Below are 27738 nucleotides of genomic sequence, written 5' to 3'. Positions count from 1 at the left end.
TAGGGGTGAATATTTTCTTAAAACATAGATACTCTCCTACCTGGGCATAGCTGTCACTATTAATGCAATTTAGTTTCTGAGATGTTGGAACCTCACTACAAGGAAAATGAACTGCTATAACCTTCTGGGACATGTATAGTGAGAAGGCCTGTATAAACAAAAAATGTGAAAACATGAGACAATTTTAAGAACTAAGCCAAGAAACAATTCATATCTTTGGAATTTTCTTTATGAAGTTATGAGATTTACATGTTTATTTTGACTTTATTGTATTCTATTAATATCTTTAATTTTTAATATACTGTTGTGGGTTAAATTGTGTCCTTCTAAAATTCATATTTTGAAGTCTTCCTCGTAGTACCTGAGTGTGTGACTGTTTTTGAAGATGGAGCCTTTAAAAAATACTTAGGTTAAGATGGAATTGTTAGCATAGACTCTATTCTATGCTAACAGGCCCAGGGTCTTTGTAAGAAGTTTAGTCACACAAAGAGACTCCAGGGACAGACACAGTAAAAGAAAAGACTGTGGAAGAATACACCAGAAGGTGGCCATCTGCAAAAAGGCAGAGACCACAGGGACAGGTGCACACAAAGGCCATGGGACAATGCATCAAGAAAGTGGCCTTCTGCAAGTAAGGCAGGGTACCTCAGAAGAGAATGAGAATGCATTGTTTAGAAGCCAGTCTGTGAGTCCCAGTAGCTATGGGAGGCCAAGGAAAACCAGGAGAATTTCAAAAGTAGGATAAGGATAATTACACGGAAATTCAATAAACCTCTCATTTAGCCTTGACAATGATCAACTGGTGGAGAAATTGATTTCAACTCTATTTTAATCTCTTCAACCATTTGGATTGTGAAAAGCATAATTCAGGAAATTCTGTAATTATATCCATGAGTACTCTAGCATGTATTTCTAATAATAAGTGTCCTTTAAAACCACAGTGCAGATACCATACCAGAAAATTTCAGTACTTTCACAGTATGATAAGCTGTCCAACACACTATCCATATTTATAAATTATTTTCTATCTTAGTATAATCATTAGGACTCTTCCCCTTTTACACCTGCTTCTACCCCTTTATTTATCCTTGAAGTTTGTTTCCAGATAGAACTTGTTTTGTTCTGTTGTGGTTTTCACAGAGTGTAGAATTTGCTCACAGTGTTCCTATTTGATATTCTTTTCTATTCCAGTTTTGCTTTGTTTTTGTAAAGTGGCAGTCTTTGAACCAGAAGCGCAATCAGATGTGATTTAGATGTGTTTTACTCCGTTAAGAGGGCTCTTCCTAGAAACATGTTGCTCAGTAATAGAATACCTTAGAACAAAGACCTGGTTTCAATCCCTTGTATTGCATGAACTAGGTAAGATGGCTCACACCTGTAATTTTAGCACTTAGGAAGTAAAGGCAAGAAAATCAGGAAGCTCAAGGTCGTCTTCAGACAACCTGGCATTATTAGACCCCATCTTATATTGAGAGGCAGGAATGTGTACTTACTTGTCTCTTTTTTTTTCCTTTTTGTTTCTCATTTAAAGATACTAGTAGTGTATGATTAATCTCAAATTACATAGAATTCCAAGCAATACACATTCTAATTCTATCATATTTTATATTTTATTAACTCTAATAATTCTATCAAAAATCTTCCTGATTTAAATGGAGTCACTCACTATCATTCACTCACAGTCTCCAGTCTTATGCTACCAAATAAAATCCTCAGTTCTAGGAATGGGTTATATCTCATTGAGTTGATGACCAAAGGAATCAAAGGAGTCCCCTAGGTACCCTGATACATTATAGGCCATATTGTCAATGAGAAAGGCCCCACAACCTAACAGTTAACCTCTATTGCTGAAGACACCTATTTACTTATGTCATGGAACATGAAGAAACAGATCTGGTGCGCCATTTGAAGCTTCACCCATACCGATTAGCATTTATGGTGCTGGGGGTAATTTGTATGCTATTAGAGAAGAAAAACAATCATATTAACTCAGCTACAAACCCTGTGACCTATAATAGCAATTGTCTGAAAGATATAACAGTGGCATAAATATTATGGTAGCAACCAAGCACTTTTTGGGAAAAAAAATGGATTTAAGTCCCACTCCATGAGAGAGAACCAATGCTTGATACAGCTAAACTAGAACCTAAGGCTAAATAGGTCATGATCCTAAGGAAAAAGCTATTCTTATTATTCTGCTAAATGAACATAGCAACAAAGTGACTTCCAATGACATAATGTTCTGTGTCTTGCTCAACCCTCCACAAATGGTGGTTGATGGGGGAATGTTCTTCTGTATGTATGTTTTTCTTATTGGTTAATGAATAAAACACTGATTGGCTGATTGGCCAGACAGGAAGTGATGTAGCTGGGCAAAATCAGGATATAAGCAGGGACAAAGAGGAAATCGCTCTCTTCTCTGAAGAGATGCTGAACAGTCATCATGCATCAGGCAAAGGAGTTGCAGGTCTGGCATTCTCCGGTAAGATAAGACCATGTGGAAATACACGGAATAATAGAAATGGGTTAATAATTAAGACGGAGCTAACCAATAAAAAACAAGCCATCAGTCGACAGTTTCATAATTAATATAGTGTCTTTGTGCTTATTTGGGGCTCAAGGACTGTGGGACTTGCTGGACAGAAAACTCACATTTACAGGTGGTTAACACAGAAACCCACAAGCAGACAATGTGCTGATAATGAGAGACCTTGGAACACTAAGCTCCAAATCAGATGTCTTCATCAAACCCTTTGCCTAGTAGCTCAGGGATCTTGGCATAAGAGGAGGCAAAAAGAAGAGTCAGAGTGATGGATGACTTCAAAGAAACAGCAGCTTCTAGACTTAACAGGGCTGATGACATATGGACGCACAGAAACTGTGACAGCATACACAAAATTTCATAGGCTCAAAGCAAACAAAAATCCCAGCAAGAAGGGGAAGTAGACACAAGGTCCTACCCTAGTAAGAATCTACTTACAATTGACACTTCTGGGGAAAGGTAAAATCAGTTTTCTCCAATGGAGTCTGGGTACATCAGCCACACTCTAGGTCAGGCACTGTGCTCAGGAGTAGTTGGCCAACATGAACTAGACTCTATGTCTTTTGTATGCTTTTTTTGTTTGGTTGGCCTGGATTGACTTGTTTTTATTATCATTATTATTATTTTATTGTTGGGTTGCTTTGAGAGAGAAACATAAAGAAAAAGAACATGAAGTGGGTGGTAAGGAGTAGGAGATCTAGGAGATTTGGGCTAGGGCAAAGAATATGAGCAAACTACATTTCATAGTGATTTTTAAAGCCAATGAAAAAGAAATAACTAACTTCCTGTCAGATACACACTAGTTGGTAATTTTACTATTTGACAGAGAAACAACAGAACTTTCTGCTGCTAAAAATTTCTGTGAATGAAAACACAGTGTGAGAGCAGTAGGAGATAATTAAAATACCTAGACAGAGGACATGCTGGTAGATTGTCCAAATGGAATGCATACTCTATCTACAATTGTTAACTTCACTTCTGCTTCCAGTGAATAACAACAACTCAGGAGTTCACCAGAGTGGCTTCTGCTGGAAAAACAACAAAAAATCCCAACTAAACAAGTGAACAAACAAGCAAAACTCACACCTTAACCTCTCACCACTGCACAGCTTTTGTTGGGTGACTGGAATTGCCACCACCAACTGAACTTGCATTATGATAAATGTGATTCTTTTCATTTCTTCAGTGAAATAAAACTACCTCTCACAAACTGCATCTGAGGATCTCACTTTGAAAACAAAGCACTAAGATTCTGGCTCCTTGTTTTACCTAGAATTTAATAGCTTGATTTTTAAGTCTGATTTTTTTTTTTACTGCCATGCCCAGATCAAGACTTCAAAACTGCTAACTAATGATCACCTTAGTGAAGAAATCAAGTTGTAGATAAGGACTTTGGACTTAGCACAATCACAGATGTGATATTCTTCATAGGAACCATAGGCACTAAAATAAGTGGTTTATGCTCTTTTTGTCATGTTATGTGAGTAGATTTCAGCTGCTTTTGCTACAAAATAAAGCTTAAAGGAATGCCAGGAGTGCCAGGGTATCCACGTGAGATGCTGGTTGTTTTCATTTGTTGCACCAAAGTAACCTTTATGCTATTTACATATAGCACACCACATCATATTCTGTTATACCTTAAATACATAACACAAAATCTTTACTTAAAAATATTAATTTCTCTAGTCAGGTGAAAAACCAGTTCAGTCAGAATTAAATTGTATCAACAAAAAATATAAATTAGATTCTTGTAGCTGAGCATGGTGGTCATCCTATAATGCCAGCACTCCAAAGGCAGAGGCAGCTGGGTTGTGAGTTCAAAGCCAGACTGGCTTACACAGGGAGACCAGTATGGTAGAGCTAATTAAATTCAAGATGCTTGTTATTTCTAATTGGGTGAGTGGGCCTATGAAATCACTTATCAGGTTTCCTGTATTCTAAGTAATGTGAAGAGAGTCCTGCTAGAAAAATAACCTACTAAGTGGGGAAAAGAGAGACAGGTGCAGTTAAGAAGACCCATGACAAGATCCATTAGAAGATAGGATGCTAAGATGCCTTAGGATATCATCACTGTTGTCATGAAAAATGTCCTTATAGGTTCATGTAATGGTGTACTTGGTGCCTGCTTGGTGGTGCTGTTTGGAACAAGTTATGGTACCTTTAGGCGATTCATGCCCTTGCTAGAGGAAGTACATCAGTAAGGGTGGACTTTGAGAGCTTATATATAGCTTCACTTTCCAGTTCTTGTTCTCTTTGTTTCTTTTGTGTGGTTGAGATGCAGTCTCTCAGCTTCTTGCTTTGACTGCTTGTTGCCATTATGAGTGCTCTGGAACCATAAATCAAACTAAATTCTTCTGTAATTCACTTTGGGTCATGATATTCTATCACAGCAATTGGAAGTAACTAATTATCATGTCTAGGCGTTTGTTGTTGCTGCTTCTGCTGTTTTGGAGCAGGGCTAATATAGCCCAGGTTGGCCTTGAAGTCAAGATATTCTTGCTTTGCGTGTGTGAGAACTGGGATTTGTAGATCTGTGTTATTGTGCCTGACTTAGGAATGTACAACTTTAAGTTTCATATTTTAGAGACAATCAGGGAAGCAAATATATCCAAAGAAAAGTGGTGTAATTCTGAGTGTTAGTTGTGAGCTTTTGGCCTTTTAGTCTTCACAGAAGTAAGTGGAAGTTTTATATCAGTCTAGTTTAACTATGCTAAAGTGATAATAATTTTGTAGTCAATCAGTTGTGATTCATCAACATGGTATAGTTCATTGGTGGCTGGAAATAAATGTATTTTGAGAAAGGAATTACTTTTTACATTATGAAATTTTAGTTTTAGCCTCTGAGTTACATGCAAAGGGAAAATTTAACACTTTCATTAAGATGCACAAACATAAATATGAGTTAGTAAGCCATGTATTTGAACATCCATTATTGTTACTTATCTTATTTCTTGCCAGACTGGCTTAGACAAGAATTCCTGTAAGTGCAAACTCTGAGCCTGCTACCTGCAGATACAGTTTGGAAATGTCAGTACATGTGCAACTTTTAACATCAACTATCACCATCACTTTGGAGAATGTGGATTTTGAAGAGAAAAGCATCAGACTAGCTGTATAAATCCCTGAGGACTGTGTGAGCATTAAAGAAAACAGAAAATGAGATGTTTCCTGTCCTGTGATCTCCCGGGCCTTCTTGCTTATGAGCACATTTTCCTCATCTCCAGAATCCAGCCCATAGCGAATTTATTCTGATGGCCACAGATGCAAGTTGTTCCGCTGGAATGGCTTTTGTGTAATGAAAATGGTTGAGACTGCACCAGGAGTTAGTGGGAACTGTTTTAACTCCTCAAAAATCCCCTTGATTTCTTTGCCTTGATCTCTTTCTTATGTTTGTATAGGCCAGGCCAGGCCACAGATGAAGGTCAGAGACAAATTCTGGCATCTTTTCTCTCCTTCCACAATGTGGGTCACAGGGACCAAACTCCAGCTCTTTTACTGATGAGCCATTTCACTGGCCTGATCCCAGCCTTGTATATTCCTGTGTCTTCTGTTTGGTCCGGTCTTCACATGTCTGGGCTACTGAAATTCCCATTTCAGCTTTTAAGAAGTAATTATGTAGTTTGTATTTAAGTAATAAATAGATTCAGTATGATGTAATCCCTAAGAAACATTTAGGGAAGGTGGACTTCAGTTGTCTAATTATATATTCAATAATCTGAATAAGTCAGGTAGCTATTTAAAAATGTGAAGCCATTCAGCTCTGTATTTCAGGTACTGTAGTCATGATACTGTGCATAGACAATATCTTCTAATATTTCACCATCCAGCAGGGAGCAGAGGCAGAAAGTGAAAGAGACATGAGGTGTTAAATATTGAAGGGTGACTGTGATCACAGAGCAGGGAAGAGAATGTCACCCAGCCTGGAGCATCTGCTCTGTGCCCTTAACCTCCTGGTTTTCCCACTCTTGCAAGGTTTATGGTGGAGATCACCATGGACATCCATCTTTCAAGTTAGTTGTTAATGTTTTCTGGCAGAGACTTTATTTTACCTTTATTTTATCTCAAACAGGTTAATAAGGTATCTTGTCAGGAGCAGCAGCAGTAGCATTGCTGCAGGATGCTAAGCTGCCTGCTAAAGCCATGCTGCGTTAAACAGCGTAGCTTTCCTCGAGAATGGTGGTTATGGGAAAGTGACATTTTGAGAGATGACAGATGCAGTACAACTGTAACATGTGTGTCTGTAAGTCTCTTTCATAACCCCCCTTTACTATGGTAAAATATATGTAACAATATTTATCGTCTTTACCATTTTTATGTACAAGCTAATGTCAGTAAATACGTAATACTGTGTAGCTGCCACTGCCATCTGTTTTCACTTCCAAACACTCCTGATTCTAAAGCTGAAAGTCAATTGTCAGGAAACAATAACTCACTTCCACCCTCTCATCTATCTACTACTCTCTTTCTGTGAGTTTGTCTCAGTGTCCAACATGAAGGCAACTCTACAGTATTTGTCCTTTGTGACTTCTTTCGTATACTTAACTGTATCTTCAAGATTCATGTATGCTGGAGCATGTGTCAGGATGTCCTTTATTTTTTCTGACTGGCTACATACTTATGTCTTGCTTACTCCTTTGTATACACTGGAGTTTCTCCACCTGATCTATTGTGAATGATGCTGCTGTAGACATTTGTACAAGTTCTCTCAGCAGTTCTGAAGTCCTTTGTTATTATAGTCACCATGATGTGCAGTAGACCTCTTGAGCATATTCCTAATGACTGATGTTTTGTGGCCTTGGCCAGCATCTTCCCAACTTCGTCCTAAACCTCTTACAATCATTATTCTACCCTTTGTTCCCATGAACTCAACTCTTGTAGATCTACATATACATGAGACCATATGATGTCTGTCTTTCTGTGCCTGGTTTATTTGTCTTAATGCCCTCAATGTATATCAATGCTATTGCAAATACAAGATTTACTTCTTTTATTTTCAGTGTCAAATGTGTATATTTTCTGTGTATTTTAAACCACTCCTTTGTCAGTGGACACTTAGATTGATTCCATGTCATACCTGTTTTGGGAATAATGATGTAATAAATGTGGGAATGGAAATGACTACTCAAGATATTAAATTTATTTCATATATATATTCTGAAGTGAGATTTAAGATCATATCATAGTTCTATTTTTAAATTTTTTGAGCCACCTCTTTCATTTTATATATTGGCTGTACAAAGCGTGGATTCCCACCAAAAAATGTACAGGCTTTCCTTCTTTCTACACTTTCTCATAAATACTTGTTATCTTTCACTTAAAAAGAAAAAAACATTCTTATTATTTATCCATGGCTGGCCTAGAACTTACTGTGTAGATTAGTCTGCCTTTTAACTCACTCTCATCTACCTGCCTCTGACTCCTGAACTTAAAAGTATACACTGGCTATCATTCACTTTCTTGGTAGTATTTATTCTAGCAGATGTGAGATAAATCTCAGCTTGTTAGTTTTAGCTTACATTGCCCTATAGGTCTAAAAGTACAATCTCTGGGGCATTTGATAATTTTATCGGGTTGTAAGAAGACATAGTGTATTTTTTCCATGATGGTTTGTGCTATTTACCATCTTCCATTCTGACTACAGTGCATGGGTTACAGTTTCTCCACATCCTCTATAACGCTTACTGGTTTTTAGATTTGTTTTGTTTTGCTCGGTTGCTACCCTCATGGGTGAAATAGAGTCTTGGGCAGGTGTCTCATGATTTTGTCATTCCCATGATGATCAAGATATTGAATCTCTTTTAATGTGTTTATTGACCATTTGTATGCCTTCTTTGAAATGTCTAAGTGCTGAGAACACATTATGGAGCCCAGGCTGGCTTACAGTGACCCTCTAGATTCAACCTCTTAGGTATCAATATTACAGAAGTGAACCACCATATCCTGCTCCTTTTGTCTTTTTATAATTGGGTTTGCTTTTGTTGAACTTTGACCTTTATATATAATAGGTATATTAGTCCATTTTCAGATATATGTTCACAAATATCTTATTGTGTTCTGTTGACTGCCTTTTTACCTTACTGGGAGTGTTTCTGAGAAACATTTCACAAAGTCCATTTTGTCTGTTTTTTTTATTTTGTTGTCAATACCTTTGTGTTATATCTAAGATGAAGCCCAGTCCAATGTTGTGTGAAGTCTGTTGTTCTTGTTGTTGTTGTGAAGTTTTATCATGCAGTTTCATCTTATGGTGCCATCATTTTACACCTCACATTTATGCCCATCTTGAGTTCATTTTTCTGTGTGATGTTCAGTGTCCAGGGTCATTCTGTTACATGTAGATTTCAGTTTACTTAGCAAAATTTATTTAAAACATTGTCTTCTCCCTGTTGAATGATCTTGTACTTTCACCAGAAATGATTTGAACATGTGTGTGAGTGTTTGGACTCTGTTGTCTTACATGTCTATCCTCATGTCCATGCTACATTTGTTTAGAGTTTAAATTACTCAGTGTTAGTAAGGCTTGATGTTAGGAAGTATGAGTTCTCCAACTTTATTCTTTTTCTGGATTATTTTGACTAGATAGATTTTTCTGTTTAGGAAAAGAAGACATTGGCATTTCTTTGGAACTGGGTTAAATAATATATAGATCTCTGGGAGAATATTGGAATCATTCCTAAATCTCATAGTATGTAAATATTATCTCTCTCTACTTATATCTTATTCAAATTCTTTATAAATGTTTTATAGCTTTCATTTAAAAGATTTTAATATTTCACTGTTCCTAAATATTTTACTCTTTTTGATACTATTTATTATAAATTAGATAGTTTATTAACTTTCTTTTTTTCTTCCTTTTTTATTTAAGATAGAAGCAAGCTTGCTTCACGTGTCAATCCCAGCTCCCTCTCCCTTCCCACTCCACACCCAATCTACATTCTGATCCCCAGGGAGGGTGAGGCCATACAGGGAGGCTCTCCAGAGTCTGTCATTTCATCCAGGACAGGGCATAGGCTTTTCCCCCAAGAATCCAGGCTGAGAGAGCATCCCTCATTGTGGGATGGGCAGCTAAAGTCCATTTGTACGCCAGGGATAAATACTACCACATAGATTACCGAGGCCTCCCCACTGACACCCACATTTAGAGGGGTCTGGATCAGTCCCATGCTTTCCACACAGCCATCAATCTGGGGTGCAAGAGCTATCCTTTGTTTAGGTCAACTGTTTCTGTGGGTTAAACCAGCCCAGTCTTAACCCCTTTGTTCATTAGTTCTCCCTTTCTGTTACTGGATTCCAGAACTTCAGTTCAGTGTTTATCTGTGAGTATCTGCTTCTGCTTCCATCAGTCACTGGATGAAGGTTCTGTTTCCCAGACTTTCTGGCTGGGGATTGTAGGCTGGCACTCCCTTGATTCATATCTAAATCCATATATGAGTGAGTACATACCATGTTTGTCTTTTTGTGACTGGGTTACCTCACTCAGGATGGTTTCTTCTAGTGCCACCCATTTGCTAGCAAATTTCAAGATTCCATTGTTTTTTTTCCGCTGAATAGTACTCCATTGTGTAAATGTACCACATTTTCTCTATCCACTCAACTTTCTTTTTAAGCACTTTTTATTATATATTTAATTCAGAAACAAGCTTGATTCCCATGTCAGTCCCAGCTCCCTCTCCTTCCCCTCCACGCCTGCTCACTCCCCACTATCTCCCCCTCTGCCCCCAATCGGACTAAAGTTTTGTGCATGGCAATAGACTTTGTATCTGCAGTGTTCCACATGCCAGCATCCAATTATGCCAGCACCATTTGTTGAAGATGCTTTCATTTTTCCAATGCATAATTTTAGCTTCTTTGTCAATAACCAAGTGTTCATAGGTGTGTGGGTTAATATCAGGGTTTTCCATTCGATTCCATTGGTGTACCTGTCTATTTTTGCGCCAATACCAAACTGTTTCCACGAACATAGCTCTATAATAGAGCTTGAAGTCAGGGATGATGATGCCTCCAGATCTTGCCCTGATGAACAGGGTTGTTTTGTCTATCCTGAGTCTTTTGTTTTGCCTTATAAAGTTGAGAATTATTCTTTCAAGGTCGGTGAATAATTGTGCTGGGATTTTAATGGGGATTGCATTGAATCTGTAGATTGCTTTTGGCAAGATTGCCATTTTTACTATGTTGATCCTACCTATCCAAGAGCATGGGAGATGTTTCTACTTTCTGGTGTCTTTTTAATTTCTTTCTTTAAAGACTCAAAGTGATACAGGTCTTTCACTTGTTTGGTTAGAGTTACCCAAAGGTATTTTATGTTGTTTGTGGCAATTGTAAAGGGTGATGTTTCTCTGATTTCTTTCTCAGCTCAAGAAAATCAGTAGCCCTACTATATATAGCAAAATTTATTTAAAACATTGTCTTCTACCTGTTGAATGATCTTGTACTTTACTGAGTTGATCTTGCATTCTGCCACTTGGCTGAACGTATTTATCAGCTGTAGGAGTTCCCTGGTAGAGTTTTTTGGGTCACTTATGTAAACTATCATATCAAAGTTTGACCCCTTCCTTTCCAATTTGTATCCCCTTGATCTCCTTTTGTTGTCATATGGCTCTGGCTATGACATATGAACTTCAAGTACAATGTTGAAGAGGTATGGAGGGAATGCACAGCCTTGTCTTGTTCCTGGTTTTAGAGGAATTGCTTTGAGTTTCTGTCCATTTAGATTCATGTTGGCTGTTGGTTTGATGTATATAGCTTTTATTATGTTTAGGTATGTTCCTGTTATCCCAGATCTCTCCAAGACCTTTATCATGAAGGGGTGTTGGATTTTGTTAAAGGCTTTTTCAGAATCTAGTGAGATGATCATATGATTTTTGTTTCTCAGCTTGTTTATATGGTGGATTACATTGATGGATTTTCATATGTTGAACCATCCTTGCATACCTGGGATGAAACTTACTTGATCATGGTGGATGATTTTTCTGATGTTTTCTTGGATCCGATTTGCCAGTATTTTATTGAGTATTTTTGCATCAATGTTCATGAATCAAATTGGTCTGAAGTTCTCTTTCTTAGTTGTGTCTTTGTGTGGCTTGGGTATCAACATTATTGAAGCCTCATAAAAAAAGTTTGGCAAAAGTCCCTTCTATTGCATGGAATACTTTGAGGAGAATTGGTATAAGCATGGACTACTTTGAGGAGAATTGGTATAAGCTGTTCTTTGAATTTCTGGTAGAATTCTGCACTGAGGCCATCTGGACCTGAGCTTTTTTTGGTTGGGAGACTTTTGATGACTGTTTCTATTTCCTTAGGGGTTAAATTGCTCATCTATTCTTGATTTAATTTTGGCAAGTGGTATCTATCCAGAAAATTGTCCATTTCCTGTAAATTTTGGAATTTTGTGGAGTACAGGTTTTCAAAGTATGACCTGAAGATTCTCTGGATTTCCTCAGAGTCCGTTGTTATGTCCTTTTCATTTCTGTTTTGTTGATTTGCATGTTCACATTCTGTTGTTTTGTGAGTTTGAATAAAGGTTGTCTATCTTGTTGATTTTCTCAAAGAACCAACTCTTTGTTACATTGATTCTTTGTGTTGTTTTCCTAGTTTCTGCTTTATTGAGTTCAGCCCTCAATTTGATTATTTCCTGGCACTTACTTCTCTGGAGTGAGTTTGCTTCTTTTTGTTCTAGAGCTTTCAGTTGTGCTCTTCATTCTCTAGTGTGACTATTATCCAGTTTCTTTATGTGGGCACTTACTGCTATGAAGTTTCTTCTTCGCACTGCTTTCTAAGTGTCCCATAAGTTTGGGTATGGCCGGGCATGGTGGCACACGCCTTTAATCCCAGCACTCTGGAGGCAGAGGCAGGCAGATCTCTGTGAATTCAAGGCCATCATGGTCTACAGGACAGCCTCCAAAACAATACAGAGAAACCCTGTCTCAAAAACAAAGCAAGCAAACAAACAAACAAAAGTTTGGATATGTTGTGTTTTCATTCTCATTGTATTCTAGGAATTCTTTAATTTCTTTTTTTCTTCTTTGATTCAGGAGTGGTGCAATTGTGCATTATTCAATTTCCATGAGTTTGTAGGGTTTCTGCAATTTGTATTGTTGTTGAATTCTAACTTTAAAGCATGGTAGTCTGATAAGATACATGGAGTTATTTCAATTTTTTGTACCTATTGAGGTTTAATATAAGAAGGTATATACTTTAGTGTTTGGGTGGAATGTCCTATAGATGTCTGTCAAATCCAATAAGGGCATAACTTTTATTAGTTCCTTTGTTTCTTTGTTAAGTTTCTGTGTGGTAGTCCTGTCTAGTGGTGAGTGTGGGGTGTTGAAGTCTCCCACTATACTTGTGTGAGATTTAATGTGTGGTTTGAGTTTTAGTAATGTTTCTTTTATGAATGTGGATGCCTTTGTGTTCAGGGCATAGATGTTCAGAATTGAGACTTCAACTTGGGGGATTTCTTCTGTGATGAATATGCTTGGTTTTGGGGTTCATTTGATTGGAAAATCTTTTCCCAACCATTAACTCTGAGGTAGTGTCTGTCTTTGAAGCTGAGGTGTGTTTCTTGTATGCAGCTGGAGGATGGATTCTGTCTTTGAATCCATTCTGTTAGCCTGTGCCTTTTTATGGGCTACTTAATACCATTAATATTGAGGGATATTAATGACCTTTGATTGCTCATTCTTGTTTCTTTTGGAATGGTTGTTGCTGGTGGAATTGTATGGGGATTTCCACACCTCTTCTCTTTTGGCTGTTTGTAAAGTGGGATTATCAATTGCCTATGTTTTTCTGATTGTAGTTAACTTTTTTGGATTGGAGGTTTCCTTCAAGAACTTTCTGTAGGGCTGCATTAGTAGATATGTATTGTTTAAATATGGTTTTGTCATGAAATATCTTGTTTTTTTTCCATCTGTAGTAATTGAGAGCTTTGCCGGGTATAGTAGTCTGGGCTGGCTTCTATGATTTTGTTGAATATGTTTTCTGCCCCTTTGAGATGGGTTTCTTCACCTTCTTTTATACCTATTATTCTTAGGTTTGGTCTTTTCATGGTGTCCCATATTTCCTGGATATTTTGTTAGGGATTTATTGGACTTAAGTTTTCTTTGGTCGATGACTGTATTTCTCCTAGTGTGTCTTCAACACCTGAGATTCTCTCCTCCATCTCTTGTAGTCTGTTGGTTATGCTTGCATCTGCAGTACCTGACCGTTTCCCCAGTTTTTCTATTTCCAACTTTCCTTTAGACTGTGGCTTTTTTATTATCTCTCCGTCAGCTTTCAACCCTTGCACTGTTTGAATTGTTTCTTGTAATTTGTGCTTTGTGTTTTCCTCCCTTTCTTGCATTTGTTGGATTATTTGGCTTGTTTTTCTTCCATTTCTTTAAGGGATTTTCTCATATCCTCTTTGAGGGCCTCTATCATTTTCATGAAGGTGTTTTTAAGGTAATTCCCTTCTGCTTCATCTGCATTAGGGTGTTCAGGCATTGCTGGTGTAGAATCTTTAGACTCTGGTGGTGTCATATTTGTTTTTCTGTTGCTGAGTGTGTTATTATATTGTCTCTATCCCATCACTTCTTCCAGTGGGTGTAGAAAGAGCCTCTTCCTCTCCTTGTGGGAATTCCCCTGAAGTGACTGGCCACGCATGTGGAGAAGAAGACCAGGAATCTATTAACTTCCTTTTGGTATTGTCCTTTGTCTATAAAATTTTAACCAATTTGTGGACAATGATTTTTTTCTTCTATTGTATTTTGTTCAGTTTGTTTACTTGTTCTAATAGGTTTCCAGCATACATAGTGTATTCTACATACTAAGTTTATACCAGATGGAAAGACCATTTTACTTTGTTCATTCCACTTGAATACCTTTATTCTTTTTCTCGCCTAATTGTTGTAGCTAAGATATCCAGTACTTGATTTAATAGAAGTGTAAAAGCCAGTACCTTTGCTATATTCCTGATCCTAAAGAAAACTTGCAGGTTTTTTGACATTATTAATGTTTGTCTTGGCTTTTTCATATGTGACTATTACACTGAGGTTATGCAACCTAGTTATTTGAGTGACTTTTTTCTTTTGTTTTAAATCATGAATGGATGCTGGATCTTTCACAGATTGCAGCATTGTTTGAAATTATTGTGCAATTCATTTCCCCCTCATCATTTTACTGTAGTACATTCACATTGCACAATGAATTAGGAATAAATACTGCTTGATTGTGACATATATCCTTTTTAATATGCTGTTCAGTTCAGTTTGCTGGTATTTTATTGAAAATCTTTGCATCTATGACAGGAGAATATTGGCTTGCAATTTTCCTTTTCTGTAGTACTTTGTTATAGAATTGGCATCAAGGTACTGCCTCCTTCATAGAATGAATTACAAAGGAGTTTTTCTGTCTCTTCAGGATGGTTGGTGCTTTTAAAGAAAAGTTTGAGAAGGCTTCGTGTTAGTTTTTCTTTGAATAAATCTAATGTTAATGTCACTTTTCAACTTGAAAGAATCTAGAAACCCCTGGGAGATACACCTCTGGTCATGCCTATGGGGCGTTATCTTGATTACTTTAATTGATATGGAAGACCTCTATTAAGTGTGCATGGAACCAGTCTCTGGGCACAGGAACCTAGACTCCCCAGGGGGAAACAGAATGCTGCATTGAGACAGGCATTCATTGCTCTAGAACCTTCATGGGCATGTGATGTGACCAGCTATTTTGAGCCCCTGCTGCCTTCATGTCTCTGCTATGAAGGACCTTAAAATTTGGGCTAAAACAAACTCTTTCTTCCTAAAGTTGCTTTTGTCATAGTATGTTATCACAGCAAAAGAAAAAGAAACCTTGAAGCAAGCACCAGTTCCAGGACCTGTTCTTAGTTACAGATTCAAATTTTGTACTCATCATAAGTCTCTTCAGATGTTCTGTTGGGAGATTTGGCTATTACATGTACATTTCCAACTTACTTCTATGTCTTTGCTCATAGAAGTACCTTTTTTCTCTATGGAATTGAAAGTCATGTCCCTTTCTTCATTCGTTATGTTAATGACTTGAATCTCTTCTCTTTTTTTCTTAGTCCATCTAGCAAACTGGCCAGTCATTTAAATTTTTTGAAACCAAAACTTTTATTGATGTTCTTTCTTATTATTTATTTAGTTCATCTTTTATCTGATCTTTATTTACTTCTTTCTGTCAGATTTAGGTTTAGTTGACTCTTTTCTCTAGTTTTTGTATTTTAAAGTTTGAGTTTTGACTTGAAATCATCATTTGCTTGTTTGTCTTTTATTTATTGTTATTTTCTTTCTGAGATAGGATTTCTCTGCATAGCTCTGGCTGTTCTGGGACTTACTCTGTAGACCAGGTTGGCTTGAACTCACAGAGCTCCACTTGCCTCTGTCTCCAGAGTGCTGAGATTAAAGGTATATGCTGCCACCACCACCTGGAGAGATAATAATTTCTCATGAGCACATGTAGTTGTGATTTCTTTCATAACATTGCTTTTATCTTGTCAGAAATGTCAGCATATTGCATTTTTTGTTTCATTCGTTCATAAGTATTTTCTAATTTCTTTATGATTTCATCTTTGATTCATTGGGTCCTTCTGTTATTTTTTGTCACCCCTATACAAGTTACAGTCATCTGGGAAGAGAGACCCCCACTTAAGGAACTGCCTCCATCAGGCTGGCCTATAAAGCAAGTTTATAGGGCATTTTCTTGATTAATGATTGACAGGGAAGGTCCTAGCTTACTGTGGGAAGTGCCACCCCAAGAGAGGTGGTTATGAATTATATAAGAAAGCAAATCTTGCAAGCCATGGGGAGCCAGCCAGTAAACAACATCCTCAATGGTTCTGTTTCATTTCCTGCCTCCAGGTTCCTGCTTGAGTTCCTGCCTTGATTTCCCTCAGAGTTGGACTATGGCACAGGAGGGGAAGCTAAATAAACTTTCCTCCTAAAGTTGCATTTGGTTGGTATCTTAATTAGGGTTTCCATTGCTGTGAAGAGACACCATGACCATGGCAACTCTTATAAAGGAAAACATTCAGTTGAGGTGGCTGGCTTACATTTTCAGAGGATTAGTCCATTATCATCATGGTGGGAGCATGGCAGCACACAGGCAGACATGGTAGCTGAGAATTCTACACCTCGTAGGCAACAGGAAGTAGTCTGTAGACTCTGGGCAATATCTTGAGCATAAATGAGACCTCAAAGCCCACCTGCACAGTGAAACACATCCTCCAACAAGACCACACCCACTCCAACAAGGCCACACCTCCTAATAGTGCCACTCCCGTTGGGGGCCATTTTCTTTCAAACCACCATAATCAGTGTTTCATTATAGCAACAGAAACCAAAACAGGACAGTGCTTAGTAGTACATTGTTTAATTCCCACAAATTTGTGGGTTTTCTGTTTCTTTTATTCTTCTCTTTCTTTTCCTTCACTTTCATTTTCCCCTTTTTTTCCAAAATGAAATCACACACCCACATTTTTTAATGTTAGTTTTGAGATTGTGATATAATTACAACTCTATTCCTTTCCCTTTTGTCCCTTGCATTCCAACCATTCCATGCACCCCTCCCACTCTCCTTCCAATTCATGGAAAAATCCTTCTCTTTCATCTCCTATTTTCAAACTCCCAGGCTTAGGGATGCTCTCCCCACTCACACCGCCAAGTCTGACTCAGTGGGGGTTTGTTTTGTTTTTTAAATGATATCTAATTAATTTTTAGTATGGTCAGAGAGAATGCTATGCCACACATTTTCATTTCTTCTGTGGGCTTGGAGCAGTTCAGCGTGTTTAGGATAGCTAAAGTGTAGTAGGTCAGGGAAGAGGAATGGGATGAATTTAGAATGAAAGATGGAAAGTAGAAGAAACCCTGAAAGTTCTTTCATTGTTTGTTTATTTGTTTGTTTTTTTGAGACAGGGTTTCTTTGTGTAGCCCTTGCTGTCCTGGAACACACTCTGTAGACCAGGCTAGTCTAACTCAGAGATCTGCCTGCCTCTGCCTCCTGAGTGCTGGGATTAAAGGAATGCATCACCACCACTTGGCTACCCTGAAAGTTCTGACTAGATAGTTCTCATTTTATTCTTGGTACTGAGTGAATTCATTAGAAAGGTTGCAGAAAAGGAATTTGTTGAAGCAGCAGCAGGTACTAGGGTTTGGACCTAGGGCCTTTTTCATGCTAGTAAGTGCTTTTCCACTGAACTTTATCCCTTACTCTATTTCTATTTATTTAACATTACTTATGGACTAGTTTATTTATTTATTTTGGGGAAAGGTCACACACTTTAATCTTGGCTCACCTGAAATTCACCATATGGTCTAAGCTGTCTTTAAACAAATAGCAATCCTTCTGCATCAGCAGGCAGAGTGCTGGAATTAATAGGTATGTGGCCTCACACCCAGCTCTAAGTCATATCATTTGAACTGTATTCCATGGTGCATGTTAGACAAGTGATTGTAGAGGCAAAGGGAAGCAGAGAATATACTGTGCTGCCTGAAATTCTTTGCAGGTGAGGGAACCAAGCATAGCTGCATGTCTGGAGTTACTGAGATGACAGAGTGAGTCATTGAGTGTGGCTGCCGTAAAAACGTGCTATAGGTGGCGACAGCAGAAAGTCCTTTTCCAGCAGTGTTAGAGGCTGCAAAGTCCCCTGGTGCAGTGAGGTGTCTGGAGAAAGGCTTCTAGGCTCTGCATCTATGCTGTGCGACCTCGGTCTGAACTCACACATGTGGACAGGAGGACAAACTCACTTCTCTCTCTTCTTGAGATGTTTTTAGCTGGGGATGGTTCCCGTCCCTCCCTTGCGATTTCTCTCGTCCAGCTTTCCTATTTAAATTTGTTGCACTAGCACTGACAAAGTGATCATGACAACTGGTTTTCATTGCTCGTACTCAACAGTGGCACCAACATGGCTGCCGACTGCTGTCTACTTAGAGCTCTCGGAACTTAGTTTTAAGGTTTGTTAATAATGTGATGTAGATGTTTGTCTTCTTTTAAAAGTGGGTTGTAATAAATGCTATACGGGCAAGCGTTCTGTTAGAGTAAGAAAAAAGGGAGAAGGCCTCAAGAAAAGGAAGAAGGAATGAAACTACAACCAGTACTAGAAAACACACAGATCATCATTAGATTATTATGAACACCTGTACACCAGCAAAAAGGCAAACCTAGATGAGATGAGTAAGTTCCTCTATACTTAGTTCTTTCTGAACTTGAATCGCATAAATAGCATAAAAAGCACGTTAACAGCGAAGTTTTCGTCTTTTGTAAAACCGTTTTCATTAGAACGCTGCCAGTTTGCTTCCTTCTTGCTCCAGTTTATTTTGAGGAGTGTCTGCTTGTAATTGTTTTATCTTCTTGCTCTTTTGAACCTTTACTAACATATAAAATTCTTCGTCGTCTTTTGTGGCCCGTTTGGCTTTTAAATCTGTTTTGTTTAATGTTTGCAGAGCCATGCTTGTTCTATTTTGGTTGCTTTTTGCAAGAAATAGCCCCCCCCCTTTTGTACTTTTATTTGTAACCAGTTTCTATCTCTATATCGAAGAAAATATCTTTCTTCATTGTCTTATTTGCACCTAATTTGCATCTAGACAGCACTTATGGAAATCATATTTTTAATTTCTTCTAATATGTGTCTTTTGAATGAAGACTACATTGTATTTATACTAAGTAATTGCTGATAAACAGAGGCGTGGGTCATTGTGCTAACTGTCTTCTGGATGCCTTACAGCTTTTATTTGTTCCTCTTCTCTTGTTTTACTTTCTTCCATTGTGTCTTCTTGATTATTGTAGTGAAGCATTTAAATTCCTTCCCTGTTTATTCTTTTACAGACACCGTCTCATTATGCATCCCTGGCTGGTCTCAGACATGTAATGCTGCCTCCAGCTTCCGAGCCCTGGAATCATTGGCATGCACTGTCATTCCTGACTTCATTTCCGAATTTCCATTGTATATATTCTTTAGCCATTTTCTTTGTGGACATCATATTTAACAAACATTTTAATTTGAATATATAGCAGCTTTATCTCTCTCTTTCTGTGTGTGTTTATTATGCTTTTCCTTTTTTAAAATTCTGGTTTGTTTATTTTGTTTGCATGTTTTTTTCCTTAAGAGAGCGAGGACATGGGGTTGGGTGGGTAGGGAGGTGGGGAGGATCTGGGAGGAGTTAGGGGAGGTAAAAGTGTGATCAGACTATTACATGAAAACAAATCTATTTTCAGTAACTATATATATACACATATGTATGTACACACAAGCACAAACATGCATGTACACACACCACAATCAGTAGCCTCTGTCCGTCAGCTATTCATTATACTCCTATCATTGTCTTTTTTATAATTTTTTTTATTTAGGTTAGAAACAATCTTGTTTCACATGTTGATCCCAGCTCCCTCTCCCTCCTCTCCTCCCCCGCCCTTCCCACCAGGTCCTCCAGTCCCCCACCCAATCTCCATGGTGGATCTCCATGGTGGATCTCCATGGTGGATCTCCAGTGACTGTCATTTCATCCAGGGCAGGGCCTAGGCCCTCCCCCAAGAGTTCCGGCTGAGACAGCCTCCCATATGGCATGGGCACTCAAAGTCTATTTGTACGCCAGGGATAAATACTACCCAAGGCCCCATAGATTACCTAGGCCTCCTCACTGACACCCACATTCAGGGGGTCTGGGTCAGTCACATGCTTTCCACACAGCCATCAGTCTGGGGTCCAAGAGTTCCCCCTTGTTCAGGTCAACTGTTTCTGTGGGTTAAACCAGCCCAGTCTGAACTCCTTTGCCCATCAGTTCTCTCTTTCTGACACTGAATTCCAGGAGTTCAGTTCAGTGTTTGTCTGTGGGTATCTGCCTCTGCTTCATCAGTCGCTGGATGAAGGTTCTGTTTCCTAGACTCTCTGGCAGTGGGATTGTATGCTGGCACTCCTCTGATTCATGTCTAAAATCCATAAATGAGTGAGTACATACCATGTTTCTCTTTTTGTGACTGGGTTACCTCACTCAGGATGGTTTCTTCTAGTCCTATCATTGTCTTTAAACACTTGATTATAGTTGCTATATGTTTGAGTTTGTCCTATGGAGAGGTTCTTCAGGTTCTTGGATATGATATTTTTATTAATGCTTTTAACCAAATATGGGGAAAATTAGTCATTATTTATTTATATGATCTTCGTTTATGTTTCTCCTCTTTCTGGAACACACACACACATAGACACACACACACATTCTCTCTCTCTCTCTCTTTCTCTCTCTTTATCTCTCTCTCTCTCTCTCTCTCTCTCTCTCTCTCTCTCTCTGTGTATGTATGTGTGTAGTATGAATGGATATGTGCCATGTTTGTGAGCATGCAACCAGAGGCCTGAGGTTGATATAGTGTCTCTGCCTTGGTCTACAGAGTGAGTTCCAGGACAGACTTTAAAGCTACACAGAGAAACCCTGTCTTGAAAAACCAATAAGTAAATAAATAGGATCTCTTTTTTTTTGCTTTTATGAGACAGGGTTTCTCTGTATTGTTTTGGAGGCTGTCGGTCCAGCCCGGCCTCAAACAATAAATAAATCTTTAACTTTTAAAAAGTAAGCCCTTCTTCTTCATATTTTGAGAAAAGTATGCCTATCCTGATATTATATGTGTACACATTTAATAAGTTAAAAAACTTTAAATTATTATCTGCTGTTGCCTTATATCTTTTTAAAAATAAAAGCTGTGTCTTGTAGAGCCTGGTAAGATACTACATTTAGCTCTTCCTCCTTCTTCTTCAAGGTGCTTTTAGGCTTCTTCCACTGTTCTCCATAGACTTCTATATGGTTTTTAATTTTTTGCTATTCTAATAATGCTGTACTGTTTTCACAGCTGTGCAGTTTCTAGATCAAGGATAAGAACACAGTTTCTTAATGAAACTCTAGTGGTCTCCTAGATGAGAACTGTTTTCATGCAAGGAGGGGTGTACAAGGTGGGGTTAGTATGAAACGTAAAACACAGTCCAGGAAGAAACCAGAACCAGAGATGATATAAGGGTTCAAGAAAGCTTTAGCTGTGTGATAGGAGTGATAAATATTTCTGGCAATAATTTTGAAAGTGGCCTTCAGAGTTTAATTAGCACAGATCTTCCTGGGAATATTTAAGAATAATACTTTAAATGTCACTGTGCTTTATTGCAACAATAAAAATGTAACTTTTTATAACTGCTATTGTCTTTATTTTCATTGTAAGGATGGTGCCCATTTACTGTACGTGATTTGAAAATGCAAGAGCATATAAATCAGTAAACATATTTTAATGTATAAAGACCAGACTTAGAGATAACCAACACATCAATCTCTTATTTATGTATAGGCTCCTACACACATATTGTATATATGCCTACATCTACACTTTCTTTTAGTAATCACCTTGGTTGTATTAACTTACTTCTTTTGTGTTATATGCTGTCTGTTTCCCTGCCTTCAGGTAACAGAAATCTAGCAGTGTTTTGGGATGAATTCAGATACCAACATAGCAAAGACCTTGACAGATCTTCAGAGTCTCTTCAATGGCGAAGAAGAAAAGCCATGGCTATTCCATTCATCCTACAATGCGGTGAGTGCTAGAAACCAAACTACCAGATATTCATGATTTCCTAAATGTTCAAGTCATGGTGATAAGAAGACAAAACAGGGTAAAACATTGTGTTTGCTTCAAAGAGGTTGTTGTCTAGGCAACAGCTTAAAGTAAGTACAATAGTGGGGAAGTCAGGTAAGGGAAGGATTAGATGCATAGTTCTTTGAACTTGCAGTGAAAAAGTGGAGTGGGAAAATAGAGGCAAGATTTCATGATGGAGACAGGATAGTGGTTATGATGGTTTAGTAGAGGTAAGGCACAGGGAAAGATGGTTGATCTCAGATATGCGCCTTATTCGAAATATTTGTGATGAAGGACTAGGAACAGCCACTTTCCTACTTTTATGTAGTACTGTGTCTAAGACTAATGGGGATTCTGTAATTTAATAACAAAATAAGTGGAGGATGATAAAATGATGAAAGATGGAAGTACTTTTCTTGGGTAAATGCCTTCATGAGGTCTTAAATTCCAGGACTAGCTTTTACTTTGATAAACAGTAGGAGGTACTGGAAAATTCTCAGTAGAAGAACAGCAACAAAGAGTTGCTGAGCACTTGATATGCTTTCAAGTCACTGTATGAAGGACTTGGAATTAAGGACAGCGTACTTTCTGTCACCCACAATCAAGCAGATAAGACAGACAAGTGCCAGCAAATTACCTCCCAGCCTTTCTTCTGGGAGTGGCCCAGGGGAATTGATGAGTCAGATGTGATTTGAAGTAAGGCAACTACATGAAGGATGATTTGGTGCAGGACCAGAATAGAGGGAAGGTCAAACTTGTGATGGTAGAGTCTCTTGTATTAGAAGACCTCAGGAAGAGATGTGAATGCCTGAACTAATGTGTGGCAGTGAGGTTTAATAAAAGGAACATATATGACATGTTTGGAAAGTATGACTGAGGTAATTGATGACAGTATGTGACAGCCTGCCAGGTGACAATTATAGTGGCCAATAATGAGTGTATCTTTGATGCTTGCCAAATGCTTAAAATACAGTCTCCAGTGCTAATGGGCTGTATGGGATCGGGATAGTCATTGGTTATCTCTGAGAATTAATCGCCATACAGTCTCCAGTGCTAATGGGCTGTATGGGATCGGGACAGCCATTGGTTATCTCTGAGAATTAATCGCCTATTTTACAAGACTAGTGCTTATAGTTATGTCATAAAGTTGCGAACATATGATCTAATAAGTGTCAAGTGTGCTAAATGATCAAGAAAGTGTTTCGAGGTGTTGATTTTCATCGTCATTAATACTGCTAAGCCATTTTATCCTCAGCTCCTCTTTATATAAATACTAGTAGAAATCTCATTTTTTACAGCTGTTTGTACTGAAACAGAAATTAAGTCGTTTTCCCAAGATCCACAGGCTATATATAGGAAGTGGTTCAGGTGCTTGTCGACTCTGCAAGCTGCTTCTGCTTCAGGAGTGCACAAATTGTTTACCTCTGTGTCAGGAGGGAACTATGGATTAAACTTGGGCTTAGCCTGAAGATAGCTGTGTCCCTTGGGCCTAAAAACAGGGAGGAATTGTAAGACCATGCAAAGAAATCAGAGTGGGTTGTGGAATTAGAGTGGGGGGAGTAATGGAGAGGAGGGCAGTGTGTGAATGACTCCCAGATCTTCAGAAAGTAGAGCAAACAAGAATATGCTGGAAACAGTGAGAGTCAGGTCATTGGAATTCTAAGGAAAAGGGAAAATGAGACCTAGCAAGTTTCTTTTGCTCCAAAGGAATAGATAACATGCAACTTGGAGGGAGCTGGAACAATGGTGACTGCACATTTCTTGGCGAGCTTCTCACATAGCTCATGAAGCCTGGAATAGCTGTCCGGCAGGCATGGGGTGTGTATGATGAAGGGATTGCCGTTTTAGGTATATCTGGACGGACATTTTATTTTAATGATGTATTCACGTCTTTCATGTTTTTCTCCTGATGGTCAGATCTTTGCCTCAAATGGAGAGTCCTGCCTTTCCTTTCTAATTACGAGGAAGAATTCCCTGACATGTGGATTTGTGCTAATAATCCCAACAACCTGGGAAACAGGTAGTGTTGATCAGTTTTTGAAAAATTCATTATCAGTTTAGAATTCCTAAGGTGTATTATATAAACCATGAACGTGTTAGTTGTAGACAGATTTTAGCTTAGAAGTGGTTTCTCTTTATACCCTTCTTTGGCTCCTTGCTACCTCTGAGAATATTATTTTGTTGGTGCATTTTTCCGTCTTGAAAAAGAGATCTGCTGTAACAAAGCACAGGCCCTGGGGTGTGTGCGGCTCCATCCTTCCTTGGCAGGAAGCTTTGGCCTCCTGACTCCACCTTCCCATTCATGTTTACAGGGCATGCAAGTTTATCTTACCAGAGTGTTTTTGAGAGGGTACATCCAGGGGCACTAAACTCTTAGACATGCGTTTTTTTCTATTTAAGTCATATATATTGATTCATTGCTTTCTATGCTGGAGGAAGAAGTTCAGACTACACCGGAAAAAGGGCTGATTAAATATTGATGGCTGTCAATGTTCTTACAAGCCCTTTTAGACTAATAGTCTGTCCCTAGGGAAAAAGAGTTAGTATTCATTTTTAACAGAGACACCCTCATCCCTTCATTGCCTTTCTGTGCAGTCTCCTCTAAGTCCTTAGGGCTAATGGGTAAGTGGTCCACTATTGCTAATAATGACACGAGGGTCATAATTCTTGTTGAAGCATTTTTTTATACAACTCTGCAAACAAAGCACACGGGCTTGGGAAGCTGTCCTTCACAGCTTTCTTTACTTTGAATTTTCCAGTGAACCTGAACTGTTATGCTCTTGCCCTCTTCCCTTAGCAACTAGTGATGCTTCACAGAGCATTTCAGAATCATCTTCAAGACTACATTAATTTTGTCCCTTTTATACATCCAAATAATAGCACTTGCAAGGGGAGGTAAGACAAATTTAGTTGTGTTGACAGAAAACTGATGGACCTTGAAATCCAAACTCCAGAAAGTGCTTCTATGTATAGTTTCCTGAAGCCTTTGAACCTTTAAACACACTGACACAATATTGACCCTATGTATTTCATTCCCACTGCAAAGATTATAATAAAATATGCATAAAACAGCAGCAGGAGGCTCAGTGAGATGTAAAAGCATCTAACAGAGAGCAGGCGTTTCCTGCTCGGGGAAGTCAAGGTCAGTGGTGTAGAGAGGATGACTCTTGGCAGAGACTGGGGATCTGTCCTGTGGTCTCACTGAGTCCTCAGATTCAGTATTTTAGTCTGGACCTGCCTTCCTGAAGGATGGAGCTTGAAATATGCCCCCAGTATACATGCACTGTTAAGTTTAGAGAGAAGCATATAAAATAAATTCATAGAAACAGAAATGATGTGGTTGTGTGTTACGGCGTGTTCTGTGAGTATATAAGCAGATTCATGACATGAGACATGCTTGAAATGAGACATGCTATTGTCTATCCTTACAGAGAATACAATTGGAAGTTCCAAGTTGCTTCCTAGCTGCCCCCAAAGTCAATGTCAGTGGGTGGCATTTGAATGAACAATGGTCTGTGTAAATAGAACTTGAGACAGAAATATCATGACTTTCTCTGCTATAGGATTTACACATTATGCCATTTTATCTTTACAAAAACCCTGGGAACTTGTCCCATTTCTAAGGAGAAAGCCCAGATACTCATAAGGCTTCAGTGACATGCTGGGGATTCCCACTTCAAACTGAGCCTGAAGCCAAGAGTCGGACACAAAGCATCTTATACATCCTAGGGATCGCAGTCCACCTACATGCATTTAATAATTAAAACCATCTTACACATGATGGTATTCAAGACCAGCAGCATAGACAAGGTAAAATTGAGGCAGTCTTGTTGAAGTTGCTGACGTCTTGTTTGTTTTCTAGTTTGAGCACAGAGGGAAACTACATTTTTATCACAACCCCTGAGAAAGAGCTAGTTAACGCACTTCCATTATATTCATGATATGCGTTCATCTGTATTGAATGCAGGAATCAACGAACACCAGCAGGGTAAAAATGATGCCTGTTATTTGGCTGAACAAGAAACCCCTGAATTTTGGGAAGGATGTAAAATACACAGAGGTTATATTGCTTATTAAAATTTATGATAAAAAACCTTTGAAGGGAGACAGTTGAGTGCACTTCCTTTCAACAAAATAGTTAGGTTTCTTTGTTCTGAATAAAAAGTTAACATGGTCGGAAGGTTCTTTTCTCAATGCAGCAGAGACTGTGTTTGTTGGTACTATCCATAGACATCTTCAGATTCATGTTGTCAGTAGCTCTATGTACAGGAGTCATCCTTGGGATTTGTTTATGCAGCACCTTCCTTTGAATACAACAATAACAGCAAGCACCACATGAAGGTAGAATTAAGTGTTTTTTCACAGCAGTGTTTGAATTTGATGGTAGTTCTTCACTGTCTCTGTTGGTAGGGGGCAAGAAAAATGCATGCTCACAGCCTAGAAAAGCAGAGCTGGTGGTTTCCATCTGCTTTATATTTTCTTCCCTGTCTCCAGTGACAGGAGGCCCTCCCCATTGCCAGTCTCCTCCCTTTCCTATTTTAGTGATGGGATGTCCCTCTCCCCTACTTCTTTCTATCCTTAAGAGAAAATTTCTTAACCTGGAAGAGACCCAAATAATTGACATCTGTATTTCATACTATTAATGCATACCCCAAATCAGAATTGTACTCAGAGAGAGTTCAGGTCCTTTTCTGCATCAAGTCTTGATACCAAGGTAAACTAAACTATTTTAAAGAATGGTGGATTCAGATCTCTAGAACATAGCCATAGCATTTTAAAAAATTAGAGTAAAATGACCTCAAGGTTTCCAAAATAAAGGCTTAGTTATTTGTTGTAACCATGATGAGAATTTCTCATGGTTGTAAAAATACACTAGGCTTGGAGCCATGATGATTGCCAAGTACTTGACCACTGAGGACAGCAGGTCACTTGGGAAAGATGTGCCAATCAGGGTTGCTCAGAGCTATATAGTGATCTGTGTGCAAGCCTCTGTAACCCCAAAGCTGTCCTGACATACTGCACGACATGGTGGTCATTGCTGTCTCGGGGATTCCTAACGAGATCCATGTGTCTCAGAGACAGAAATGCTTGTTATAATTCAGAGTGATGCATAGATTTCTAAACCAAATCCGGGGGCCAAGGTGAAGAAATGTTTGTCAGAATTGAGATGATAGAAAAAGTTTTTTTAAAGGCAGGATAAGTGGACCATTAGCAAAATAATTCATATTCTCCCCTCCTCATAAACACATGTGGCCTCACACTTTCTATGTAGCTCTTTCCTATGCCAACAGAACATTTAAGGGAAAGTCATATAATCCTGCCTTCTATTTGAATTTTCTGTTTATAAAAGAAAACAAAACATAATACTTTAGAGAAATAAATCATCTTTTGTAGTCAGCATATATCTTCACACTTCCTTCTGATACTGGTCTGTTCCTTGTTGACTGTGAAGCTGCAACCAGCCAGAATACCTGCCGCCTATCCCACTGGGCACCATGAGCCGAAGAGCACCATCCAAAGATGAGAAAGAGAAGCAACTTCAAGAGTCAGTGCAAAGGTACCAGAACAGGCTGGTGGTAGCACAGCCACAGGTGAGCTCTTACTCT

General features: G+C 38.6%; 1 protein-coding gene across 1 annotated transcript in view; it reads left to right on the top strand.

Moving 5' to 3' along the window:
- Nucleotides 1-27738, top strand: part of Morc1 (MORC family CW-type zinc finger 1) — a 167369-nt gene that overhangs the window by 84171 nt on the left and 55460 nt on the right. The window contains exons 15-17 of the mRNA XM_040750317.1: nt 21962-22090; nt 24050-24152; nt 27585-27723. Coding sequence (XP_040606251.1) covers nt 21962-22090; nt 24050-24152; nt 27585-27723 — 371 coding nt within the window. The remainder of the gene's footprint in view (nt 1-21961; nt 22091-24049; nt 24153-27584; nt 27724-27738) is intronic.

The sequence above is a fragment of the Mesocricetus auratus genome, unplaced genomic scaffold (assembly GCF_017639785.1).
Source record: "Mesocricetus auratus isolate SY011 unplaced genomic scaffold, BCM_Maur_2.0 Super-Scaffold_100008, whole genome shotgun sequence".
Lineage (NCBI taxonomy): Eukaryota > Metazoa > Chordata > Mammalia > Rodentia > Cricetidae > Mesocricetus > Mesocricetus auratus.
The sequence above is the reverse complement of the archived record's forward strand: the minus strand, read 5'-3'. Positions and strand labels throughout refer to the sequence as shown.